The sequence below is a fragment of the Myiozetetes cayanensis genome, unplaced genomic scaffold, assembly GCF_022539395.1.
Source record: "Myiozetetes cayanensis isolate MyiCay16 unplaced genomic scaffold, myiCay2020 scf1, whole genome shotgun sequence".
Classification (NCBI taxonomy): domain Eukaryota; kingdom Metazoa; phylum Chordata; class Aves; order Passeriformes; family Tyrannidae; genus Myiozetetes; species Myiozetetes cayanensis.
The window spans coordinates 46,496,670-46,520,313 of record NW_026086604.1 but is presented as its reverse complement, the minus strand read 5'-3'; the positions used below and the strand labels follow the sequence as shown (position 1 = coordinate 46,520,313).

At 39.5% G+C, this 23,644-nt stretch overlaps 1 protein-coding gene across 3 annotated transcripts in view; it reads left to right on the top strand.

The window, feature by feature from the left end:
• The first annotated feature begins 5,285 nt into the window (after positions 1 to 5,285).
• MIB1 (MIB E3 ubiquitin protein ligase 1) overlaps positions 5,286 to 23,644 on the top strand; it is a 73,894-nt gene continuing 55,535 nt past the window's right edge. For 2 of the 3 annotated variants that reach the window (XM_050333774.1, XM_050333766.1), the window contains exons 1-4: positions 5,287 to 5,737; positions 14,636 to 14,807; positions 17,513 to 17,642; positions 19,462 to 19,566. In XM_050333774.1, coding sequence (XP_050189731.1) covers positions 5,509 to 5,737; positions 14,636 to 14,807; positions 17,513 to 17,642; positions 19,462 to 19,566 — 636 coding nt within the window. In that variant the 5' untranslated portion in view covers positions 5,287 to 5,508. Of the gene's footprint in view, positions 5,738 to 14,635; positions 14,808 to 17,512; positions 17,643 to 19,461; positions 19,567 to 23,644 lie in introns of all 3 variants that reach the window. The other variant, XM_050333785.1, reaches the window with a different exon arrangement.

Genomic DNA, 23,644 nt, shown 5'->3' with positions numbered 1-23,644 from the left:
ACAAAACCACACAAAAATGAAAGAAAAATACATTTGGGGCAATATTTTTTACAGTAAAACAGTATTTTTCATCTCATTTGTCAATATTTCCATCTTTCTTCCTCAGCAGTTGAGTTAGTTCCACCCAGAAAAGTGGGTGTATGTTGATAAAAACAAGGCAGTTGCTTACTTTTCCCCAATTTATTTTCCTGATGCTTTTGTCCACAGGGAAAAACTGCATTATAAAAATCCCTTTTGGGAAAACCATAAAATTAAAATCTAGAATGCCTTAATTTTTCAAGGGGAGGAATAAAAAAACTTACTTGTTGAACTGAGGAGGCAGAATTTTTGGACTCAGAGCAGTATAAATTAATATGCTCTTTGTATTTTAAAAAGAAAACTACAATCTTCTCATTATATGTAAACTAGATGCTCTTTCTCAACTCCTAGGAATCTATTTATGTATATCCCTCATATGAAAAATTCTAAGAATTTGTGCAAGATTTGTGCAAGACAGTAAACAAAACCTCAGAACACCACAAGTTATAAATTGTCTTTCCAAGAAGTGGAGATTTTTTTTTTCTTATGAAATTTATAAAAGCAGGCCTTTCAGATGGAATTCTCTCCTGCAGTAGGCACAGTCCCCTTTCTGCATTGTGTGTTCCAGATCCTACACTACAAGTTCAGGTTTAATCAAACAAGACAGTCCAGAAGAACTTCTGTCAAAGTCTCTCTTCAGTCCATGCAAATACTTATATTATGATTTCCTGCTGGAGTGTGACATTTTACAGAGCCCAGAGGCAACCAGGTGGAGTTTAGGCAAGCAGCCTTCAGGAACAGCTTAGATGGACAGGATCATGGGCTGGATATCCTCCAAGGTCCTGTTTGCTGTGACTCTATGAGGGTTGTCTTGAGGGTTGCCCTGCCCTCTAGGAGGGTAGCAGCCGCTCTTACAAAAAGCCAGTATACTCTCCAACAATAACAAGGAGTTTACAGGGATGTCATTAGGGTATGCACAGCACTGAATTCTGCATAAACCAGAGGTCTTCTCTCTTGGCCTTTCACTGGATTGCTTTAATATTTTTAAATATTAATTGCAGGAGGTGGTGAGGAAGACCATGATCACCAGCTGGAGGGTGGCGTGACTCAGCAATACCCATAATTTTGGGTAGCCAGAAGGGAACTCTGTTCAGTAGCTCATTTTGTGCATCCAGATTCCTGCACTGACTGCACGTGAATGACTCTTTGCAATTGCAGGCCAGTATGCCTAAAGCTCTGTGGACTCCCTTCCTCCATCCAGCCTGTGATTCAGCTGCTCTGTCACGACTACCTGAGGTGTTCCAAGTGAGCCCTGCTAGGTGAGCTTTGGTTGCTTCTGCTGCAGCAGCTTAAGGCGTTACTGCTCTGCTGGTCTGCCCCTGTGGCCTCCTCCTGTAACAGGTATGGTGGGAGAAAACTACACAGTCCTATGCCTCTACTGGTGCTAGGTTTGAGGAGGTTTATGAGCGAGATTGCTAGACTGTAGACCCACAAAGCAAAGAAAGCAAATAAAAAAACCCCATCTCCTAACTTTAGTAGTGAGGTTTTACATGGCATTTCCCTCCCCTCCCCCAGTCTGAGGACTGATAGATTAAATTACCTGCAGGGTGAGCACATGGGTTCACAAGGGAAAGTCCTGTTTAACCCACTAGATACCCTTTTGTGATAAGGTCACACATCTAGTGGATGAAGGGAAGGCAATAGTTGCAGTTTTTCTGGTTTTTAGTAAGGCTTTTGATATTGTCCTTCACAGTATCCTTCTGGACAAGTCATCCAGTGTGGGGATGAGTAGGTTCACTACTCACTGGGCAAAGAACTCACTGAAGGACAGGGCTCAAAGGGTTGTGGTGAGTGAGGCCACATCTTGCTGGTGGCTGGTCACCAACAACATCCCTTAGGGCTATCCCTCTTCCCCTCCCCTCTCTTCTCCTCCCCTCCCCTCTCTTCTTCTGCTGTAAAATAGCCATTCTGTGCAATGAGGAGCAAATGCAAGTTTAGCAGATGTGATAAGCTCTCAGCACACATCATGAGAAGAGAACAGTCTTTATGAGAGATGTGAGACTTGTTAGAGACAATTTAAAATCCGCATGCATCTATGTGTGCAACCAACCAGCCAAAGGAGCTAACCCTTTCTGCCTCACAAAAGGCCTTAAGCCAACTAGGGTTTTTTCAGCTGAAAAATTAATGAGTTCTTTCCTAAAGGTGTTACTGTGACTAGTTTCCCAGTCTAAAGAAAATGGTGATACACACCTGAAAATGCTGTATTTGTCACTTTTCTTGTCACAACATGTTAATTGGATCCAACTTCCTATGGAATCTTCATCTTGTTTATACCTTTGCTTGTTTATTTATCTGTAATTTTACTTCAGCTTCTTTTCAAAACGCTCAAAGCTCTCTTTTTCTTCTTGCTATCACGTTCTGATTCTTCTATTTCCATCCTTCTGTGAATATCAAATAGTCTACAGGTGCTTACTCAGAATTAGATTCTGTTGCTTATTATTCTAGTACAAATGCTAATATATATTCTTGTGGCTGATACCAGAAGAATATTAGAAAGGACCACTAAATGCCCAACGTGACAAATAAATCTTTCCCCAAATCTATATCCTTTTCCATTCTCTGTTGTCACTTTTTAAATCTCCATCTGAAACTGGTATTCACAAGCTATTTTGAAGGCTAATTCAAATAAAAGGTTTAAGAGCTAAATAAGTTTTTCCCTTACTGGTTGGTTAAAAACCAAGCAGAATATATAATATCATGTCTGTTTCAAAGAGATAGCACCATAAAATATTTGGGATTCTGGAAAACCTAATCATGTAGCTAATGAGAATTTTGCAACTTCCACAACTTTGTGGCTGTATAGGACTAGAAATGACAGGAGATTAGAGTGCAGAAATCAGTCATATAATCATTGGCAAGTGAATATATCAGATCAGTCTATCCAGTCTTTATTTTCCATCACACAAATAAAATGGTGCAAGCCTCTGTATTTTGAGCAACAGAGGAGCATTCACATTCAGTCCAAGAGATGCTGGGTTCCAGTTACTACCTATATTTTTGATCGTCTAAGAGACATCTGAAATAATCCAGGCATCTTTAGAGATTCTGTTTTTTGCAAGTAAATCATCTGATAGAAAAAGCAGGTGAGTAGGAGGAGACGCAGGGGGTTTTGTGATAGACAGAGCATGAGTCATCAGTAGAAGGATTAGCAGGAAAGAAGAAGCTCCAGGATAATATCTACTCACATGCATGGCTGCTGAACTGCAGCAGCAGCAGCAGCAGACTCTCTTATGGTCTGTAATTTAGGAGATATATGGAAATATAAATGTAACTCTTCTGATTCTCTCCGGAAGAACTAATTCTGATCTCAGACTTTGATGGGGTTTTCTGGCATACATTTTTTATCCAACCGTATCAAAGTATAATCAAAAAAATGTGCCCTGGGTTATCCTTAAGATATGCATGAACCAAACCATGAAAAAGTAGAGTGAGGCAGATGGGAAAATTATGCCCATAAGAGCCTAAACAGTTCCTTTGATAAAGCAAGAACTGTGCAGAATTTCTGGGAAATTCTGCAATGCACCAATGTAATAAGCTAGCACAAGCTGTGGGTACCTTTAATATGAGGAGAAGCATCTGCTAAAAAACCACACTGCCTGGCAATTGCATGCTCCTCTAGGGTGGTATCTGTTAAAGTTCTGAGGCTTTCACTGCAGAAGAGGAAATCGGACACTGCTTGGGATCGCCCATTGTCAGGATGCAATTTCATGTTTAAGGCAGCATTCTTTAGCATGGGTTAGGAAGGAATGAATTATGTGAGGAATGTGGTGGTAGTCTGGTGGTTACATGTTCATACTCTTCTTCTCTGCTATACATGTGGTAAAAAGCTACACAGAAGAAGTCAGACCATGGTCTCATAGACTCCTCTAGCCATATTAATGACCACAAAGGTGGAAGAAAGCACAGAAACAGTAAAAATACCCAGGACACAATGGTAGCTGGGCTGGGTTTTATCAGCCATATCCCTGTTGACTAAGAAATGTTTTTCTTTTGTCTAGTTTATACTCGTCTGTCCTTTAAGATGGATGCTTTTAAAAAGGCGGCACAGAACATGGTTAGAGAGAGACAAAACAACTGGAGGACCCTTTTAAAAATGACGAATCAGATTCTGTGAAAGATTAGTGAGGATATGTGCAGTTAAAGGAAATTCTTGAGTATCATGAAACTAATGAAGAGAGTAGTTGATTAAGAATTGTATTGCAAGTATGTGCTGGATCTTTGAGCAGATACATCATGCAGGAGGGATGCCTCAAAGTGGGAAGGTGGGTGGAGGGACCAGTGTCTCCCTTTGGCTCACTCGGGCACCCGAATACCAGCTAAAAATGCCCCTGAGCTACAGAAGTACAGCCCCACCAGACTCACCTCAGTAGCAAGGGATTTCAGGACACGGAAGTAACTCAAAAATGAGGAAAACACTACACAGATTTAGAATCACAGAATCGCAGAATGGTTTAGGTTGGAAGAGACCTTAAAGACCATCTCGTTCCAGCCTGCCCTGCCATGGGCAGGGACACCTTCCACTACACCAGGTTGCTCAAAGCTCCATCCAGCCTGGCCTCGAACGCTCCCAGGGACTGGGCATTCACAACTTCTCTGGCCAACCTGTTCCAGTGCCTCACCGCCCTCACATAAAGAATTTCTTCCGCATATCAAGCCTAAACCTGCCCTCTTTCAGTTTAAAGCTTGCCATGGGTAGGGACACCTTCCACTATACCAGGTTGTTCAGAGCCCCATCCATTCACCTAAGCCAGACCTCGCACGGCTTCGTTGATCTAGTGTAATTGAAAATCCCTCTGCCACTGTAGGAGAGGCGATACGAGCAATTTGAGGACGGAGGAGGAGGGCGGTCCGGGAAGCCCGTCCGCAGGAACCGCTCCCGGCGCCGCCGCCACCACATCACCTCAGCGCCGGGCGGAGCGGCGCCGCAGCCCCGGGCAGGGCTCCGGCATTCCAGAGGGAATCGCCGGGCCGGCGAGCTGGAGAAGCCGCAGGCAGCCCTCCCGGTAGAGATAAACCACCCCCTGTTCCCTCCTCCGCTTCCCCCGGGAGCGGGGCAGGGGATCGGGGCAGTTCCCGCCGCGGCTCCGCAGGGGGCGCTCCAGCGCCGCGCTCGCCGGCGGCGGCCGCGCATGCGCAGCGCGGCGGGGCGGGGGCGGCCCCGGCGGTCTCCCTGGAGCCGGCGCCGTCGCAGGTCCCGGATGTAGCGGCGGGAGCGGGGCCGCGGTGGGAGCGGGCGGGGGGCGCCGCCGGGGGCCGGGAATGGGCGCGTAGGGAGGCGGGGAGGGAGGAAGGAGGGAAGGAAACGAGCGAGGAGAAGAGCCGGACGGAGACTCCCGCCCGGCGCCCGAGGCAGCCGCCCCCATCGGGGTCCCCCTCCGCCGCCTGCGGGCTGCGCGCCCCCTCCGCCCGCCCCGGGGCGCCGCCGCCGGGATGAGCAGCTCGCGGAACAACCGGGTGATGGTGGAAGGCGTCGGGGCCCGGGTGGTGCGGGGCCCGGACTGGAAGTGGGGGAAGCAGGATGGCGGCGAGGGCCATGTGGGCACCGTGCGCAGCTTCGAGAGCCCCGAGGAGGTGGTCGTGGTGTGGGACAACGGCACGGCCGCCAACTACCGCTGCTCCGGGGCCTACGACCTGCGCATCCTCGACAGCGCGCCCACCGGTGAGCGGGCAGGGAGGGAGGGCAGGGACCCCCCGGCGGGCTCGAGAGCAGCGCCCCGGGGTGCTTGGGGGGGTGCTGGGGGTGTGGGGTCCCCTCCCGGGGTCGGGTGGCGCCCCTCCTTTCCCCTTTCCCGAGGTTCTGCGGGGAGGGCGGGAGTCATCCACTCTCCCCCTCCCTTCGCGTGGGTGTCCGTGTGTGTGTGTGTGTGTACACGCGAACTTGGGACAGATCGGTAGCGTGGGGCCGTGGGGAGAGGAGGTGTTGTCCCGGGACTCCTAAATTGGGGTAGACAAAGCAGAAGTGATCTGCTACAAACAGCGGGCTCCCGGTGTTCTTGGGGGGGGGGCAGTGGAGAGAGGGAACCGAGAGGGGGATACGTCAAGGTTTGGGGTTGTTTTCACAACCCCACCCTCCCCTTCTTGAATTTATATTTTGGAGCGCTTTTTGTGAAAGGGCGGCAGTCATTCTTGAGTCCAGTACAGGGAGAATTGCAGAAGAGAAGTATAGCACCTTTTTGCTGCAGATTACATCAAGTGGTTGAAACACGGTTTTGTCTTGTAGTCTGCACGTTGCCTTTTATCTGTATTGCCAGACCTGCCTTAAAATAGCGAAGGTAGTGGGGGCGGTGGGGGGAAGAGCACATTCTTTTAAATACCTGGCTGATACGTGTGCTTTAAGTCCAGTCATTTTGGACAATGGATTTAGATCTGCACTGATATTATGCGGCAGTGTTAGTGTTGCAAGCACTGCAGGGAAATGTTCCTTTTAGCACCTCTTTTTACAGTGAAAACTCACAAAGAAAAATATTTATACTGTTAAGTTTCATCAGAAATAACAAGATGATTTTTGGGCCAGGCAGGATTGCCTCAATAATGGGGTGATTGGACTGATTTGCTGAGGCACTTGGTTGTACTGCTTTTTTAATATGTCTTTCATTTAGAACATGATGAAGAGACCATCTTTGTGCCAGCCATCTGTAGTATTATAGCACCGGGTTGAAGCTAAAGGACTTTTGAGGAGACAGAAGCATGGAATCCACTCTAATTACAAAAAGTATTGCTAGGAAAAAACCCTACATATTGCATGGTGAACCTTTGAGATGGTTTTAATTTTTCTGTGGCTGGGCGCCTTCCTCTCTCCTGGCTTCATGGTTGTTTTTTTGTTTTAGAGGGTAATGAGCTGGAAATGTTTTTGAAATGGACTTTAAAACAAGAAGTTAGGAGTAGTCTTGCAAGTTGTCAGCCCTTGTCTTGCAGACATTTATGCTTTGAAACTTTACCTGCATTTGATGTCCTGTAGAAACCAGTGGGACTGCTTCTGCGTAGAGCTGAAGTGTATGCACAAATGCTGAATATGAACCTTGGATGCTCATTGTTCTGGCTCTGCTTGACGTACTTGCAAGCAGACGGTATCCGGTTAACTGCAGCTGGAAGCCTAGACTTAATACTCAGTTTTAACTGTTCTAACCCGGCTTTTGTTTTGGTGGGGTTTTTTGTGTTTGTTTGTTTGTTTGTTTAGTTGGTGGGGTTTTTTTGTGTTTGTTTTTTTTTCCCCTTTTCTTTTTTTTTTTAAGTCTTTCTAATTTTCATTTCTGTTTATACTTTTGTATTAGAATTTTCACTTCTGTTTCAATATATTGCTCTGGGGAAAACTCATAAACACTTAGCAGTCAGGCTTAGCAAAATGGTATTTCCCTTCCTGAGGTTTCTGGCCAACATGTGCATCATCCTTATGGAACTGTTGCATGGAACTACCCAGGACTGCTTTTTGCTAGAGGGAGTTACTTTTGAGGTCATGATTCCCTGGAGATAGGAAGAGTAAAAATGTGTGAAATAGTAGCAGCAAAAAAGTTAATGGAGTTAGAATGCTGTCAATTTGGACTGAAATCTTGGTTTTACTACTGATTCACTTTGTAGTCTTGTGCAAATCACTTCCCTTCTTCACCTTTTTGTAATGACTTATGTTTTCTCCATGGTAGTGACTATCCGTTGTTTGGATTAAAGGACTGACTTTGGATGATAGTTTGATACTATCTCTAGGGGCATTTACGCAAGTGGGGTTCGGTGACAGGAATTTCTAGTGGTAGTATTAATAATTATACTGTTGAGCAAGGAAATATAGAATGTGAGGTGGCCTTTTGTTTGATGATACTTAGCAGGGTGTGAAATCATGGCTCTTGTGGTTTAAAATTAAAAACATTATCTGGTTCATAAATTTACAGTCAGTAAAAATGCAGTAGTAAAAAGCAAAATTAAATTGGCTGTTGTGGGGAGTTCTTTCTATGAGGTGTTAAAAACTGGTCTTGATTGTAAGTTCTTAAAATTGGTGCTTGCAGACAAAGTTGCTGCTTTGATGAGTTTGAGGCCTGTGCAGCCAGAAACAGTTGTGATGCATCAGGAACTTACTGTGTTACAGAAGTAATGCTTGAAGCTCATTCCATTAAAAAAAAGGGAAAGAAACTTGAGTTTGATGCATGTGTTCATAAATATGTAGATGCCATAACAATGCTTCATAGACTTAAAAAATATACTATTCTTGTCTTTTAATGGTTGTAGGCTATTACCAGCATTGTGAGACTGTTAACTTCTTATAAAACTTAAATAGCCTTAGTACTAAGGTATTAGGACAGTCTTGTGCAAACTAAAAGCTCATTTATGATTTACATGAAGAATCTCTTGTAAGCTCTTTGCTCCAGATGTAGTCATCTGGGTAATGAGTGATTTGTGGTATGAAGTTTTGTGGTGTTCTGGCAGTGTCTACTAAGGTAGCTGTATTAGCTGCTTCTTAGTGTGGTCATATTTACATTGGCCAGCATTTTTTAAATTGAGACAGAGTGACTGAGAGGGATTGCTAAACTAATGATCTGAAAGGAAGTGAGATTTCAGTTAGAAGAAAGGAAACTTCAGGTAGGCCCTATATCGTGGGTTCCTCAAAGGACAGAGTGGTGGGATGTGATACATCAGCAGTGCAGTGTAGTTGCTCGATTACTTGAAAATAAACCCTGTTATTTCTGTGAAGTAGCCTTTTGCCAAGATCTAGGAGTCTTGAGTGTCCCCTTTTTCTGGTAGTTTTGTGGAAAAGAAACAGAATGGAGTAGTTTTTGGAGTTGTCGAACTGAAACTAGAAGAATATAAACCCAGGCTGTATATTTAGAAGGGAAGGCAACCTTTTGCCAGAGGTAAAGGCCAGACAAGTAGCATGTTTGTAGGGAGCACACCTGGCTACATTCGCATAACATTCATGAGCATTACGGGAACTTTTTGTTTATTCTCTTTCTGAAGATTTGCTTGGAAGCAAAATTCGTCATCCATTTCCTCTTTTATATGGTTGGTTCAAAGTAACAATGTTACTTTCTTACTGAAAATATTTACCCAATTATGTTTGACCAAGGGAAGGCGGCACAGGAGGTCTGGAAATGGGATCTCGATGTGAAATTATTCCACAGCTAGAATGTGCATCAGTGCAACATGGAAAACGTTATGTGCTGTATTCTGCTAATATTGAAAATTTAGGTGTTATATGTTGAAGGGTGGCTTTCTGTATTTGTATTAATAGTTTTTTGTAACCTGAAAAGTTGTATAATTCATCATGAGGTCTTACATGTTGGCGTATTTTAAAAGGCAGACCTGCATATTTGTTTATTTGTTCTTACTTTTAGCACAGCAAATGTAATTTAAGGCAAATTGTCTTAGCCAAGACTTTTTAGAGGCTATTTGTAAATACTTACAGGAGCCCTCACAAGTTAAAAAAAAATCGAATAACTTCCTTAGCAGTGGTACTTGGGAGGCCTGTTTTTTAAATAAATATATTCTTTTACCGTGCCCTTCCCCCATGTCTCCTACACAGTAATCCTCTCCCTCCATGCGTATGTTGTGATATTCTTACCAGATAGGACACATGCTTTAGCAAGTCTGGCGTTTTATGTTTATAATAATAATAATTGGTCAGCTGGCTACTTCCAAACAGTGTGTTTAATAGATTAGTTATGTTTGTGGGAACACTGATTTGAGTTTGCATGCAGTTTGTCGAAATCTAACTGGTTAATCTCTAAGAATTCTTTTTTTTCAGTTTGCCTGGAGTCTGGCTATAGTGTATAAGTTGTCTGGAGTGGAAGAATGGGAAGAACAAAACATTGCTATTGCTTTTTAAATTGGGGTGTAAATGAATCAATTTTCTAAATAGTTTATGGTATCCCTTACCTGATGGTAGTGTTATTATTATGGTACAGAGGAATTTTGGCTTATTAGAGTTCTGTAGAGAGTAATAATTCCATTGGAAAGCAGATTTTGTTGGTTCTCAGATGTAATTGAAGTCACTATTGGTGTCTTCTGTGCTTAACAGTAAGTGATGTGGATACCCCTTGTTCATCTTATTTTACTGTTAAAATATCCTTTTATTGGACAGCTGTATATTGCCAGCTCATTATGTTTAGTACAAAAGAGCTGTTTGTAACAAATTCAAATAGCAATTTGAGCAGCATTGCTTCTATTTTCTTTCACAGTTGTAAGAATGAGCATGGATTTAAAAAACTTGTAGGAAAGGGCTGTAAAATTGGTGTATAAATGAGAGGTGACAGAGGAATGGTGGGCTAAGTAATCCAGGGAGGATTTGGGAATAGATGACAAAAGTAAGATAACGATGGTAGGGACATAAAGGTAGAAAACTAATATGAAATTCAAATAGTAAAAAATATTAACGACAAATGGAGATCAGGAATACTGGATTTTATGGTGTACTGAGGTTGGAGGGACCTTAGGAAACAGCAGCTATTTAAAAGTAATTAGGCATGGTGAAAGTACAGTTCTCGCTTTCTGGATTCTTTCGATTTTTTTTTAGTGCAGATGATACAAAACCTGTTTCATTTTGAAATAGCCTACTTCGAGGAAATTTTGAAGAATAGTTAGAGGTTTAGTGTTTTCATTATCTCAGTTTAGAGAGCTAAAGTGCTCTTTTGGTGCACAGCTGGTCAGCTGCAGGGCTACTCTTTGAATTCTGAAGTTTTTACTGCACTTTAATTTATTCCAGTACTTTAATGAAGGCATTCTTTCCTAATATAAACTTTGTAAAGTTTGTGTTTCTCAACCTTTCTTAAACAGCCTTGCTTTCAAAGAGCGGAAGCAGTTTGTGACAGATACTGTTTGCATTTGGGTCAGGATTTTAGTTTGGCTCCAGAGCCCTACACTTGATCCAGTCTCCTGATTGTTCTTGTATATTGTGCTTTGATTTACTTCATGGGGTGGTTTGGTAGCACATAACCTGCTTTGGTTTTTGGTGAAAGTGAATTGAAATATGTGATCTCAAGGCTGATCTCTGGTAGAGCCGAGCTAGTCCGAAACACTAGGATTAAAGTTTCCTTCCCTCCCTCCCTCCAAGTGCAGGTACTGCTGCCATGAGGTCTTCAGTAGTGATCTTTGTTGTGTAGATGGTTAGTGAGTAGGCGGAGACCACAGTGACGCAGGTTGTCCCCTTCCAGCCATAGTGGAGCAGGGATCCTCACTGCAGCCCGAGGGGCACCCCGTGCTGAAGCAGGTGGGTGTGCCCTGAAGGAAGCTGCAGCCCATGGAGAGCCCACGCTCGAGCAGTGCTTTCCTGAAGGATGAAAGCCTGTGGAAAGGACCTATGCTGGGGCAGGGGAAAAGTGTGAGGAGCTATGGGCTGACCATAACCCTTCATTCCTATCTTCACCAAAAGGGTTTTCAAGCACTGGAACAGGCTGCCAAGGGAAGTGGTTGAGTAACCCTGCAGGTATTTAAAAGACATGTAGGTGTGGTGCTTAGGGACATGGTTTAGTGGTGGACTTCTTGGTACATTAATGGTTGGACTCAGTGATCTTAAGGGTCTTCCAACCAAAATGATTCTATGATTTTGTCTACCATGGGGAGAAACAGGGAGATAGAGGAGTTTGGAATGAAGGAATGCAGTTGTCTCGAGGGAGAAGATGTTTTAGTTTTTGTCTTCGTCACCATCCTCTTTTTTTTTTCAATTAGCTATGAATTTAATTTTCACCAAGTCAAGTTTGTTTTGCTCGTTATGGTAATTGGTAAATGATCTCACTTTTAGCTTGATCTAAGGTTTTTAATTTTCTTTTCACTCCCTGTCCTGTTGAGGAGGGAGAGTGAGAGAGCAGTTGGATGGACATCTGACAGCCAGTCAAGGTTAACCAAACTTGTGTTCCTATAATACCTTGTCGAACTTAAAACCAAATACGTTCTTTCAGTCTTCTTTAACACTTGCTATTGATGTAAGTAACTTTGTATTATGACTGTGAATGAGAGTTTAGCTGTCACATTTTGTGATCCACTAGTAGCATCTTCTTTTACCCTCTTTTTATTTAGCAGATGAAGTTAGAAGTCTCTTAGTCCACTGTCACCAGAGGCATTCAAATCTGCTTCTTCCTCCAGATCTCTAGTGCAGTGGTTAGACATTCTGTAACAGGATTACTTGCCTGCTCCTGCCCTGCAGTTCTTTGTCATACCAGCAGTGTTGTGCAGCACCACAAAGAATGGGATTGGGAAACCAGTTCAGCTGAATATTTTTCCTCCTGACTGTTTTTCCAGCCTGGTATGTTTCTTGATGCAGTTTACATCTCTGCTCTGCAAAAACCATTTGCTGGCATAACGGAAAGAATGGAGGCAGCACAGTTGTGTGAGGCATGCACTGAAGTGGGTGTTGCTGCTGGAATCACGTGTCAGGAAATGGATGAAGAAAGGCCTTATCTGTCAGGGTGGTGTTTAGAGATCCGTGAGGTACAGACCTGTCCCTCTAGATCATAGACTCCAAATACACTGTTCTCTTTTAAGTCCCAGGCTCTATGGCCAGTAAAATTACTTGAGTCAAATATCTTTGTATATTTTTTTTCCTTGATCTTTCCATAGTAACTTTGGCCTCTGGCTAGAAATATGTAGTTTTGATTTAAGTTTGCATATTCTATATTAAATGACTGATGATTCCTGATTATGATTCTTTTTTGCCCTCTTCCCTGCTGCTCAGACAAATAGAAGAATCCTACAGCACCCAATTCCTTGGTCCTTTCACATCCAGAATAAACATATTCCTTGGCCAACTGTCTTCCCTGAAATTCAGCAGACATTAAAAGAAATAAATTCCAAAGATGTGTAATTTCTCTGTTTATATGTGAAATACCAATTTAGCAATCAGTTAAAAATAAACCCAAAACAAATACCACCCCTCAACCCCAAGCACCATAACTAGTTAGACTTTTAAAAACAAGGTGACAAAACCACTAGGAGGATATCTCAGTCCTTTTAATGCACCTGTTCTTGAAGAGCACCAAAAAATTAGTAAAATGCTTCAATACAATCCCCAGTGCAAGAGAGACATGGATGTACTGAGAGTCAAGTGAAGGGCTGCAAGTGTGTTTGCAGCAAAGGGATCTTAAGGCATCTAGTAATACAAGGAGAGACTGAGGAATATGGTGCTTAGCCTGGAGAAGAGAAGGCTCAGGGAGATCTTAAGAGGGTATATAAATACCTGATGGAGGTTGTAAAGAGGATGGAGCCAGGCTCTTTCCAGTGTTGTCAGCTGACAGGGCAAGAGGCAATGGGCACAAATTGAAATACAGGAATTTCCACTGCAACATAAGAAGAAATATTTTTGCTATAGAGATGATTGAATGCTGGAATATGCTGCAGTGTCTGTTCTTGGTGGTGCTCAAAAAACTGACTGGATGTGGTCCTGGGCAGTCAGCTCTAGTTTATCCTGCTTTGAGCAGCAATGGTTGGACGAGACAATCTTCAGTGGTTACTTCCAATTTCAGCTATTATGTGATTCTGTGAAATGATCAAACAGGAAGGCATTTCCTTTAGTTTTACCTCTCCAACTGTTAATTTTTCTTTGCTGCAGATGGTTCAGCTGTTGGACATAAGTGACTAATAGATTTATAGTGAATTTGGCAGTCATTTCTGAAAACATCCCTTTTGGAGGAGAGAAAACCCATTCTTTTTCCTCACTGATTTCAGATTCATCTGGGGAGTAACTGAGAAATTTCTATGTTACTCCAACTTTTTAGTGCTCATTTGTGTCTAGTGCTACTAGGCTAAGTGAATGCCAGTACTTCTTTCTTTTATTGCTCAGTTTTTTCCGAACAGCAGCAGAATTTGATCTTTTTTAAAAATGAACTCGTGGCTGTTCAGCTGTATTTAGAATGCATGGATAGAAACTGTGACTGATCACTTTCACTCAGCTGTAGCTTGGCAAAGCTGTAGGAATAAGGAATCTTAAGAACTCAGTTTTTGTGGAAGGCTGGGCAGAGCACATGCTGGTGGGTTCATTTGATCTGTCTTTGGCACATTCTTCTAAAAAAGAACAGCGTAACAGTAAACTTCTAAAATGGTAACAGATTTTCATGAAGCTAATGGCATCTATCCAAGAGAGCTTAAATTTTTTTCCTGTATAAAAAAGAATGGAGATAAGCACTTATCTTTTCCACTGTGCAAAATGTGTAAGTCAAACTGTCACACGCAGTTGAGCACAGTAGCCTTTGTGATATAAGGTGTGTTGATAGCCTTAATCCTGAAATAAACTTCTAGATTGCCTGTATATTTTGATAAATGCATTTCTGACCCTTTAACTCAGAGCTAAAAGATTTCTCATTTTCTTTCTCTCCTTTGTATAGATGAAAGGAAAGAGACATAGCTTTCTCAGCCTTTTAAGCTGAGAAAAGATAGTACATTTCAGGAACAGACTGACGACTGGAAATATGAAGCAAAGTCCACTATCTTTTCCCTTCAATCATATAGGCTGATAGGGTATGACTAGCAGCATTTCTCTGTTGTTAACTTTTTAGTATGTAATTTCACATTTCAACGGTGTGCAGCAGAAATCTGTGTACCGGTATAGCAAAGTTGTTAGTCTTTTTATTTCCTTTTTCTCCCGCAGGTATCAAGCATGATGGGACTATGTGTGATACTTGTCGGCAGCAACCTATCATTGGCATCCGATGGAAATGTGCTGAATGCACAAATTATGACTTGTGCACAGTTTGCTATCACGGGGACAAGCATCACCTGAGGCATCGTTTTTACAGAATTACCACACCTGGAAGTGAGAGGTAAAATGTAGCTTTTTCTCCTCGAAATTAAGGAGGAACAGTTAATTAACTTTTAAACTGCAGATTTGGTTACTTAAACTTGGCTTAGGTAACATAGTGGGTTGAGGTTAGATTCAGTTACTGTTTGTCTGCCTTTGGGAGGAAGGGTAGCTAGGGCAGATCTTGGGAGCTTGGAAAACATGGAAATTTTATAAACAATGGGGTACAGAAAAAAGGATATGATTATTCAGTTTTGCTGAACCTCATTACCATCTTCCTAGTGCTTGTATTATCATCTAGCAGCTTTAAAATAAAAATGATTTGTCAATGAATTCCTGAATGTGAATATTTAATTAGCTCAAAAGTTTAATTAGGTTCAAAAACAGTGTGGACAGATTGAGGGGAAATATTCTCCTTGTAGGTTCTGGAAAACAGAATGATATAGAAACAAAAAACTTGGATTTGAACTGCTTAAACTGCTCACTACAGTGAGCAGAAAAGCAGAGAGAAGATGCTGTGAAAGGTTATTCTACCCTTGCCTTTGTTTTCATGTTCTTAGGCATCTGTTATTTTCTCCCAGTGAAGAACTCTGAACAAAATTGCCTTTAGTTGTTCTTGCATAGCTGTTGACTTTAAATAATTTGTCTCAATCGAAAGCTCCTCTTGTCATGATTTATCTACCTGTTAAGTGGGAACAGCAATATTTGCCTAAATACTTGGAGAGGTATGAAAAAACATTGTGTAAAGGCTACGTGTTGTGGTGTCGCCTCTGGGATATGTTTCACAAATGTTTTTTCATTAAATAATTGAAAATTTTTTGCTAGATATGATACTCATTTCAATGAGATGTGTATAAGACAACATTTATTTCTTCTTCTTGGAGAAGTTAGATTTACAAGTATGGTGCAATTTAGTGATGTGTTTTTACAGTTAAGGGATTGGAGCACACAATCAAATTTCTCACATTGTGTCTTGTTTGTGGGGTTTGTGTTTATGTTGTCAAATATTTGCCCTAAAGTTTAACTGTGGCTCAGATGCCCAGGTCACTGGCTTAATCAAAAGGTACCAAATAGGTATCATAAACTTAGTACCTCTGTTGTAATGTTGAACGCAGAACAAAACTTAGAAGTTGTATCCAAGAGTTGAAAGTGTTGGTCTAGTGTAATTAATGAAGAATAGATAACCAAATACAAATCTGTAAATTTCTTTTTTTAAAGTCTCTTTGCTTTTGAGAATGCTTGCCAGACTTTTCTTTTTCTTTCTTAAGCTGACATTTCCTTTGTAGTTTTAAGAGGTTTGTTATGGTGTATAAAGTACAAGTTTTAGTTTTGGAGATAAATTGTATACAATGTATAGTGTTGCTGGAAATCTCTTGCATTTTGTCGCTTTCTCCCTTTGTTTACTCCTATTGAGCTCTGTTTTGCAACTCTTATCTAGAAGGCAACTTCTTCTGCCAAGGAAATGTTTCTATTGCATCAAGTTTAACTGAGAAAAATTGATGAAAGTTAACTGTTTGAGGGAGGAGAAAGGGGCCAAGCAGTGTTATTGAATTTGAGGGATGTCCCATGGGCAAAAATGGCAAGAGGCGTATAAGAACATTTGGATGAAGGGAAACATAAGCTCTACCTATTTTATTTTTGAGTCTGGAATATCATATAGATGGCATATCTATGTAATGTGTCCTGGTTTTTGTTTCAGTTTTGTACGTGTTGAGAAGTTTCTAAAAAGCTGCTCCAAACAAGATTTGTTTGGTTTTTTTTGGGTTTTTTTTTTTGATAACTCTTATTTTACTTAGGAAAGAAATGGCCAACATTTTTTATGCTCTTTGCATTCATTGTGACAATTCAACTTTTTCGCTTTGTGCCATCTGCTGGATGTTAAAAGTTCAGCAGGAGGCTGAGAGACTTCCTGAAGCAGTCAGGAAACAATCTGAATGTCAGCTGAAAAATACTTTTGTCTGGCAACATTCTCCTGTCATGAAGTAAGAAGTTGTGTTCCATGAAAACTGGTGGCTTTTGAGATGACAGAAAAGGCAGGAAAATGTTTGTCTCTTTGTTTCTGTTATTTCTAGCTAAATGCTCATGAACTGTTCTGTTTGAGTTTATCTACTTCAGTTCTGGTGAAAAGGAAAAAAGAGGTTTTGCTTTAGAAAAATCACATAATATGACCGAAAAAATGGATGCTGATATATTGACTTAAATTTGCTAAAAGATGCTATGAAAAGCCTGTAGAAAATAAACTGAGACAAGGACAGAAAAGAGATACAGCTCTTAATAGCATAATTCTGAATAGAAGTGGCAGGGCAATCGTGCGATAAAAGCATTGGCCTAGGGTACGTCTAAGAGAAACAGAAGTGTGTTTATATGACTCTGCATGTTTCTTTAATGATTTTAATAATAACAGTACAGATCTATATATATGTTTAGAAGATGATTGCTGGTAGTAGGAAGTTTGGAGAAGAAATTGCTGTTAGAACTGAAAACTAACTATAAACATAGAGTAAATCACATCTTGGAAGATCATGTCTTTTTGTATCGTGCTGGTGTTGAAGTTGAGAATTGAACGGATGTGACTTGTGCACTGAAATCTGCAGGTGTGGGGTTATTTTTTTTTTTTTATTTTGGAGTTATTTGCTTTCAAAATGCTCTCCTTCCTATCCCCAAAGATTTGTTTTGGACTTTCTTTATTATCTTGACATTTGTGGGTTCTTCTTTTAATAACTTCAGGGTATTGTTGGAGTCTCGACGTAAATCAAAGAAAATTACAGCAAGAGGAATCTTTGCAGGTGCCAGGGTAGTGCGAGGAGTTGACTGGCAATGGGAAGATCAAGATGGTGGCAATGGGCGTAGAGGAAAGGTAAAAATAAAGCTGGTTTTAACAAGATGCACCTTTGCATGCTCATGTAATGGCCCCAGTGGCCTTTCTAATTGTAAAGTAGAAACTTCGTAATAAAAGTTACTATTTTAATTTTCTGGACATTTTTAAATCTTATCCTGTAATGCTCAAGCATTTAGAAAGAGGAGGGTACATATAACAGTTCTTTTACATTTAAATATGCATTTTTATGAAACCAGCACAAAATCTTTTTAATTACTAAATTTTTGTCATGGTGGTCTTTTAAGACTGGCTTGTAAAAAATGTTAGGTCTTGAGGATATTTCAGCTTTATGAGAGAGCTGGTATAAAAAGAGAGCTATCAAGAGTAGCCCTTTCTGGTCATCACTGCATTCTGTAGTCTTATTGCTCATGGGCCAGTGCATTTGTGTATCTCTTGCTCCTGGTTTTCAGTGCTGGCACCTGTCACGTTGTTTTTCATCTAATAATTATAGGGGCTTTTCCAGTTTAAAATTAAAAACTTTTCAAGTGTTGAATGCGGATATTAGATTCCTGGCTTAGGACAATATATGATTGCTGTTGATGTAGTTCTATAGTAAAAATATTTGAATTTATCGAAAATAGTATGGAATGGTAAATTGCTAATTGTAAACTTCACGTATTTTCCTTTTACAACTTCCATTTACCTTGAGAACTAATCAGGGTTTGTTATAAGTATGAAATACAACAGGCAGTGTAAAATATACTGTACCTTTTATCAGCACATTTAAGAATTGGATGCTCTTATATCCTGGTGAACTGGGTTTTGGTTTTGTTTGGGGTTTGTTTGTGAATTTATTTTTAGTACACTTAAGCAGTATTTAAAAGAGAGTGAAAAGTTCCTGGATATAATGTTTAGCCTATTTTATATTGTTGTTTAGCTTATTTTATGTTCTAGACATTTAGGGAAGCTTTAGGACTTTTGGGGATTTAATTTCAAATTTTATTGAAAGGAAATAATAAGTTTAAATCTCTTAAAACAATATTTAGATGCAGCTTTTTTCATTTTGATTATTTACCCCTTCTTGTGTCAAGATACTTTGACATCTCTGAAACTTTGCAGAATAAGACTCTTAGCCTGCATGGTCTTCTTTGTGTACTAAACTTGTATTAGAGGGATTAGTTGCAAGCTGAAAATATATATAAATGTATATAAATATTTTTAACAAGGAAAAGTATGTGGTAAATAGCAGAAACAGCTTTTAAATCAATACAAATAAGAATGAAGGCAAATTCTGGAAACTGAGATTTTTTTTTAATAACGGCAGCATTCTCAGAATTTGGTGCATGGCCTCATGATTTCAGAAATGTCAGGGAAAGACATTTTCACTCTTCTTCTTTTGTACTGTTGCTAAACATATTGGCTCTGGAAATAAAACTTTCTCTCCTAACATAGTGCACAGCTACTAGGCTAATGCAGGTTAAACCAGACAAACTGAAGCAATTAAAATAGTGCTCATCCTGTTTTTCGGAGTGAAATGCTTCTGGTAAGAACATATCACAGCATTATAAAATAAATTTTAAAGTTCAGATTTTGTTCTCTGCTTACAGTAATTAGATTACCTACCAAATATACAATAAGAAAAAGAGGCCTACAAAGCATATATTCAATCTACTCTCTTACTGAGGTACCTAGGGAAGACTTGTATCAAACAGAAAACAGCCTTAGAATAAATTATATCAAATTCAGTAAAACTGGTATATCCTGAATTATTTTGAAGAGATTAACAAGGTTTTAAGTTCAGATTGTGCATCTAAGTCTTTGTTCTAGAAACAGTTTTCTTGTTTTTCAAACTGAATAGGTAACTGAAATCCAAGACTGGAGTGCGTCGAGTCCACATAGCGCAGCATATGTTCTCTGGGACAATGGTGCTAAAAACCTTTACAGAGTTGGCTTTGAGGGCATGGTAAGTGTAAAAGAGCACAAAGGGTAAGATGCACGGTGGGGGGAGGGCAGTAAGAATAACTTGTTGTGCTTTATGGTCCTGCTTTTGTAATATGCTTTGTCGGTTTGCATGCTGTTAGTCAGGTCATTGTGAATCCAGCTGTAGGCGTCATGCATATGTATTAGTAAGAAAGTCTGATCCGGGAATTTATGAAACATGTGAATAACTATAAGTTAAGAGCTGGTTTCAGCCATAGTAAATGTTTGCATCACATACATGTTTATCTTACTGTGTTGCTGTTCTGCTTGAATTAAAATTCAGAAAAGAACAAACATACTTATGAAATTTATATAAAATTGATTGTTAAACTCCTGAATTTTTCAGTTGACTTCAGATTTTGGGGTGACTACTGCAAAACTTTAAAATTTTTTAATTACTGTCAACACTTGGAATCCTGTTGAGAGCAATTTTCTTTTTGTCAGTGGAAAGGTGTTGAATTAAATTAGAACTTTATTTGCTTTAGCATTAAATTTTCTGTTTCATTCTGAAGCTTCTCCAGCTATGTCTCCAGCTCTAGGGAAGAAATGGGTCAGACTCTAGCCTAAGTGCCTTCTGTTGCTGTGTTTTCTTATCCTAATGTGGGTCAAGGAAAGGTTACTTGGATTATCAACTGCTTATAACGTCTTAATTAGCATTTTCTCTGCATGATATTTGCGTGATAGTGCAGAGGAAGACCACGTTAACTTAACATTGAACTGTCATCTTGTCAGATACGTAACAGTAATAAAATGTTAAACAATGACTGGTTACTTTTTTCAATGTTAGCTATTTGGCCTTATAGCCTCACTTAACGTTTATTTTTTTATTTAAAAAGAAAAGAAACGCTACTTTTTCAGTAAATATGTATTTTAGTGTCATGTTTAGAAAGTGTAAAAGTATTTAGTGCAGGTCAGCTTTTCGGATGCATGAAGATGCTAAGGATAAAATATAAATCAGTATTGAATTATGTGAGTCATAGTGCCCAGGAGTTCTAAAGAAAATTCCTTATATACTGGCAAAAGGTAATTTAAAGTTGTGTGTGTTTTGTAGTATAACATTAAATCAATGTTTGGTATCTTCCCTCCTATATTTGTTTGTAATAAATAGAAAAGTAACGCAGTTACAAAACCTACATAGAATGAGATAAAAATCAGCTGTTGGGTTTTTTTGGGCTTTTTTTTTTTTTTTTTTTGTAGTTTTTATTACTTCTATATTACAGTGTTAAAATTTGTGGGCTGCATAGTGCAAGTGCTGTGGAATCACTGAAGATTCCTTCTGGCCTCAGGAAAAAAATATATTTGATAGGATAAGTTATATTCTGTTTTGAAATAGTTATTCCCATAATGAAAAAAATATATTTGTCATTTGTAAATCAAGTATATTCTGTTTCCAAACTTTGCCACATGTGGAAGTGTAAAATATTTCTAGAATACTTAATTAAGTACTGCAATTGTAAATTCGAAGGTATAAGGGTGACCATTCACACAAGTTTTGTAGAAAAAGAAATAGTTGGTCATTCAATTACCAAAAAAGCCTGTTAAACTGTGTGTGAAACTACATATATACACAGCATATTGAGGATAATATATAAAAATATATATGCATATGTACGAAAGGGACAATTTGAGGCTTTTGATGTACAGTAATTTTATCTCTGATACTTTTTTCAAATGCAAATTTCACTTCAGACAGAATGGATTCTTGGATGTCTGTGACAAAGTCATTTGAATGTAATGCTAAATTTTATAACTGAGTAATAACTTGCTAAGTGTGCAATTCATTATGATTATTTACTACTATTTATATGCTGTTATGTAAAGCTGACTAACAAGCTCTCAGGAAGTTCAGATAAAGTTGGGGCAAACTTGTTTTGGTACTTGGAAATTGGTTAAAAAGGTCCAGAGGATGTGGAATCAACAACACACAAGAGTGTGTGCCCATGTAAATACAGCTGGGAAGAGACCCCAACTTGCCAATGAATAACACTTGACTCATGCTAATGGAGCTGATTAAAGAAACACAGCTCATTATTGTAAGTCAAGGTTCTTGTTTGATAGCTAACAGGCTGCATCTGGTCCTCAAAATTAATCTATCCAGCCTGCCAGCATTTCCTTGGGAGTGATGAGGGTCGGCTGGTGGGGCAGCAGGTGCTGGATGAAAACTTCCATTTATTTCTGGTCAGATACTTGGAGGTTTTGAGTTTGTTGTTGCTGTGCTTACATATGAAGTGGTTGAGAGAGGTGCATCTTTTTTTGTGTCTATGTGAAGTCTGGCATTTAAATCTGGGACTTTCTGCTGCCACAGGCCACAAATTCCCAAATTGAAACCTGTGTTTACAATGCTATTAGGTTGAATGACATATTTGGTACATCCTTAGTAAGAATAAAGTGCTATTGGGTAATATGGTTATTAACACTGCTCACATTTCTTATCTATGTGTATTCAGAGTCTAGAGCCAAGCCAAGGTGTTAACCACCTTTTGCTGCTCTTGAAATATGTGAGTGTAGCCTTTTGCAATAAAGAGATACATCATGTAGAATTGGAGAGTTAATGGGAAGATTGTGATTTAGCTTACTGGGCTTTTGTCTAGGCTTTATTTCTTCATATCACAGAGCTAAGAATGTAAAGCTGGTAACTTCCATTGGTTTTCAGTGGAAAATAGTTCCATCAGCAGGAGTGCCCTAAATCAATTTCATTTAGGAATCAGTTTTGTGCTACCAAATTTCTTTGCCCTGTACCACTTTCCTTTATTTCTGTGATTAACCTGCCCTTCTTGTTTCTCATTATGAAGGATATGCTTTCATCTGTGTACACTCTGAAAGAAGTAACTGTAGTTATCATCCATCACTGTCACAGTGATCTGTAAGCCATCTGTGTTGATCTACTCTTTTCCATGAATTCCAAAATAGTTGAGTGCATAAGGGGAATTGAGAAGATTCCTTGTCCTTGTGTGATTGATACCTAATGTCTGTTCATCAACTTCTATTTGGGTTACCCATAAAATTATTCTTTCAAATTACTCTAGAGGATTTTAAGAATTACTTGTTGACACTTTTTTTTAAAAATAAAAACAAAGTAAGTGACTTGGTATACTAAACATTTCAAGTGAGTGTTATAAAATAATAGAAATATGCTTTCTGCTGCAGTTACAAATGTCAGATCTGTAATATCAGTCAAATCTTCTGCTGTCTAGTTTTTTTATCTCATCCCCACTACATTGAAAATGAGGCATTTAAGAAGGGGCAACAAGAATTTTCTTTATTTTGCTAGTTTAGTGTCCTTCTGCTACTAGGTGCTGAACAAAATTGTTTTAAAACACAAAATTATGAATTTTTGGGCACCTTAATGTGTGCAGCAGGTGTTTTTTTATTACATGTGATGTAAGTTAGGTGTCAGTAAGAAAGTTAAATGGTCAGTTGTTGTGGAATCCAGAGGAGATATTTATGTAAATCTTGTGTATTTATTTTCCTGTAGTCTCAACCAAGTCAAGTTTTTCATCTCTGAGTTGCAGAGAAAAATTTTCCATTAAGCAGGAATTTATTTACTGATCCTTTTCTATTTTTATTTATAGTATTTACTGACAAGGAAGACTGTATCTCCCTTTAAAAAAAAGTTACATATGCAAAATTTTTATAAGTTTTAAATAGGTATGTTTTTATATAATATGTATATTTATATATTTAAGTGTGTATATTTATATATATATAAATTATTTATATATATATAAGTATTTATATAGTAGAAGGTTATAAACTACTCACTCAGGATTTGTCTGAGGTGTGATTTCCTCTATAAGAAACTGATGTTACTGTTTCTGTAGCTCGTATCTCCTTGTCACTTCAGTCACTTTGTCTACTATCTTCTACTTTCTCTTTTTATTGCTTCACTTTTCTCAGCTTTTTGAAACTGAGAATGATTTGAATTCATTAAATCTGAAACACAGCATGTCTTACAAACTTTTTGCTGAAATGTATGGATTTATCCAGTCCCTTGTTGCCTTAATCTGGTGATAAAGGAGCATGCCCTGGGCTTTCTCCATTTGCCTCCTGAGGACTGATTC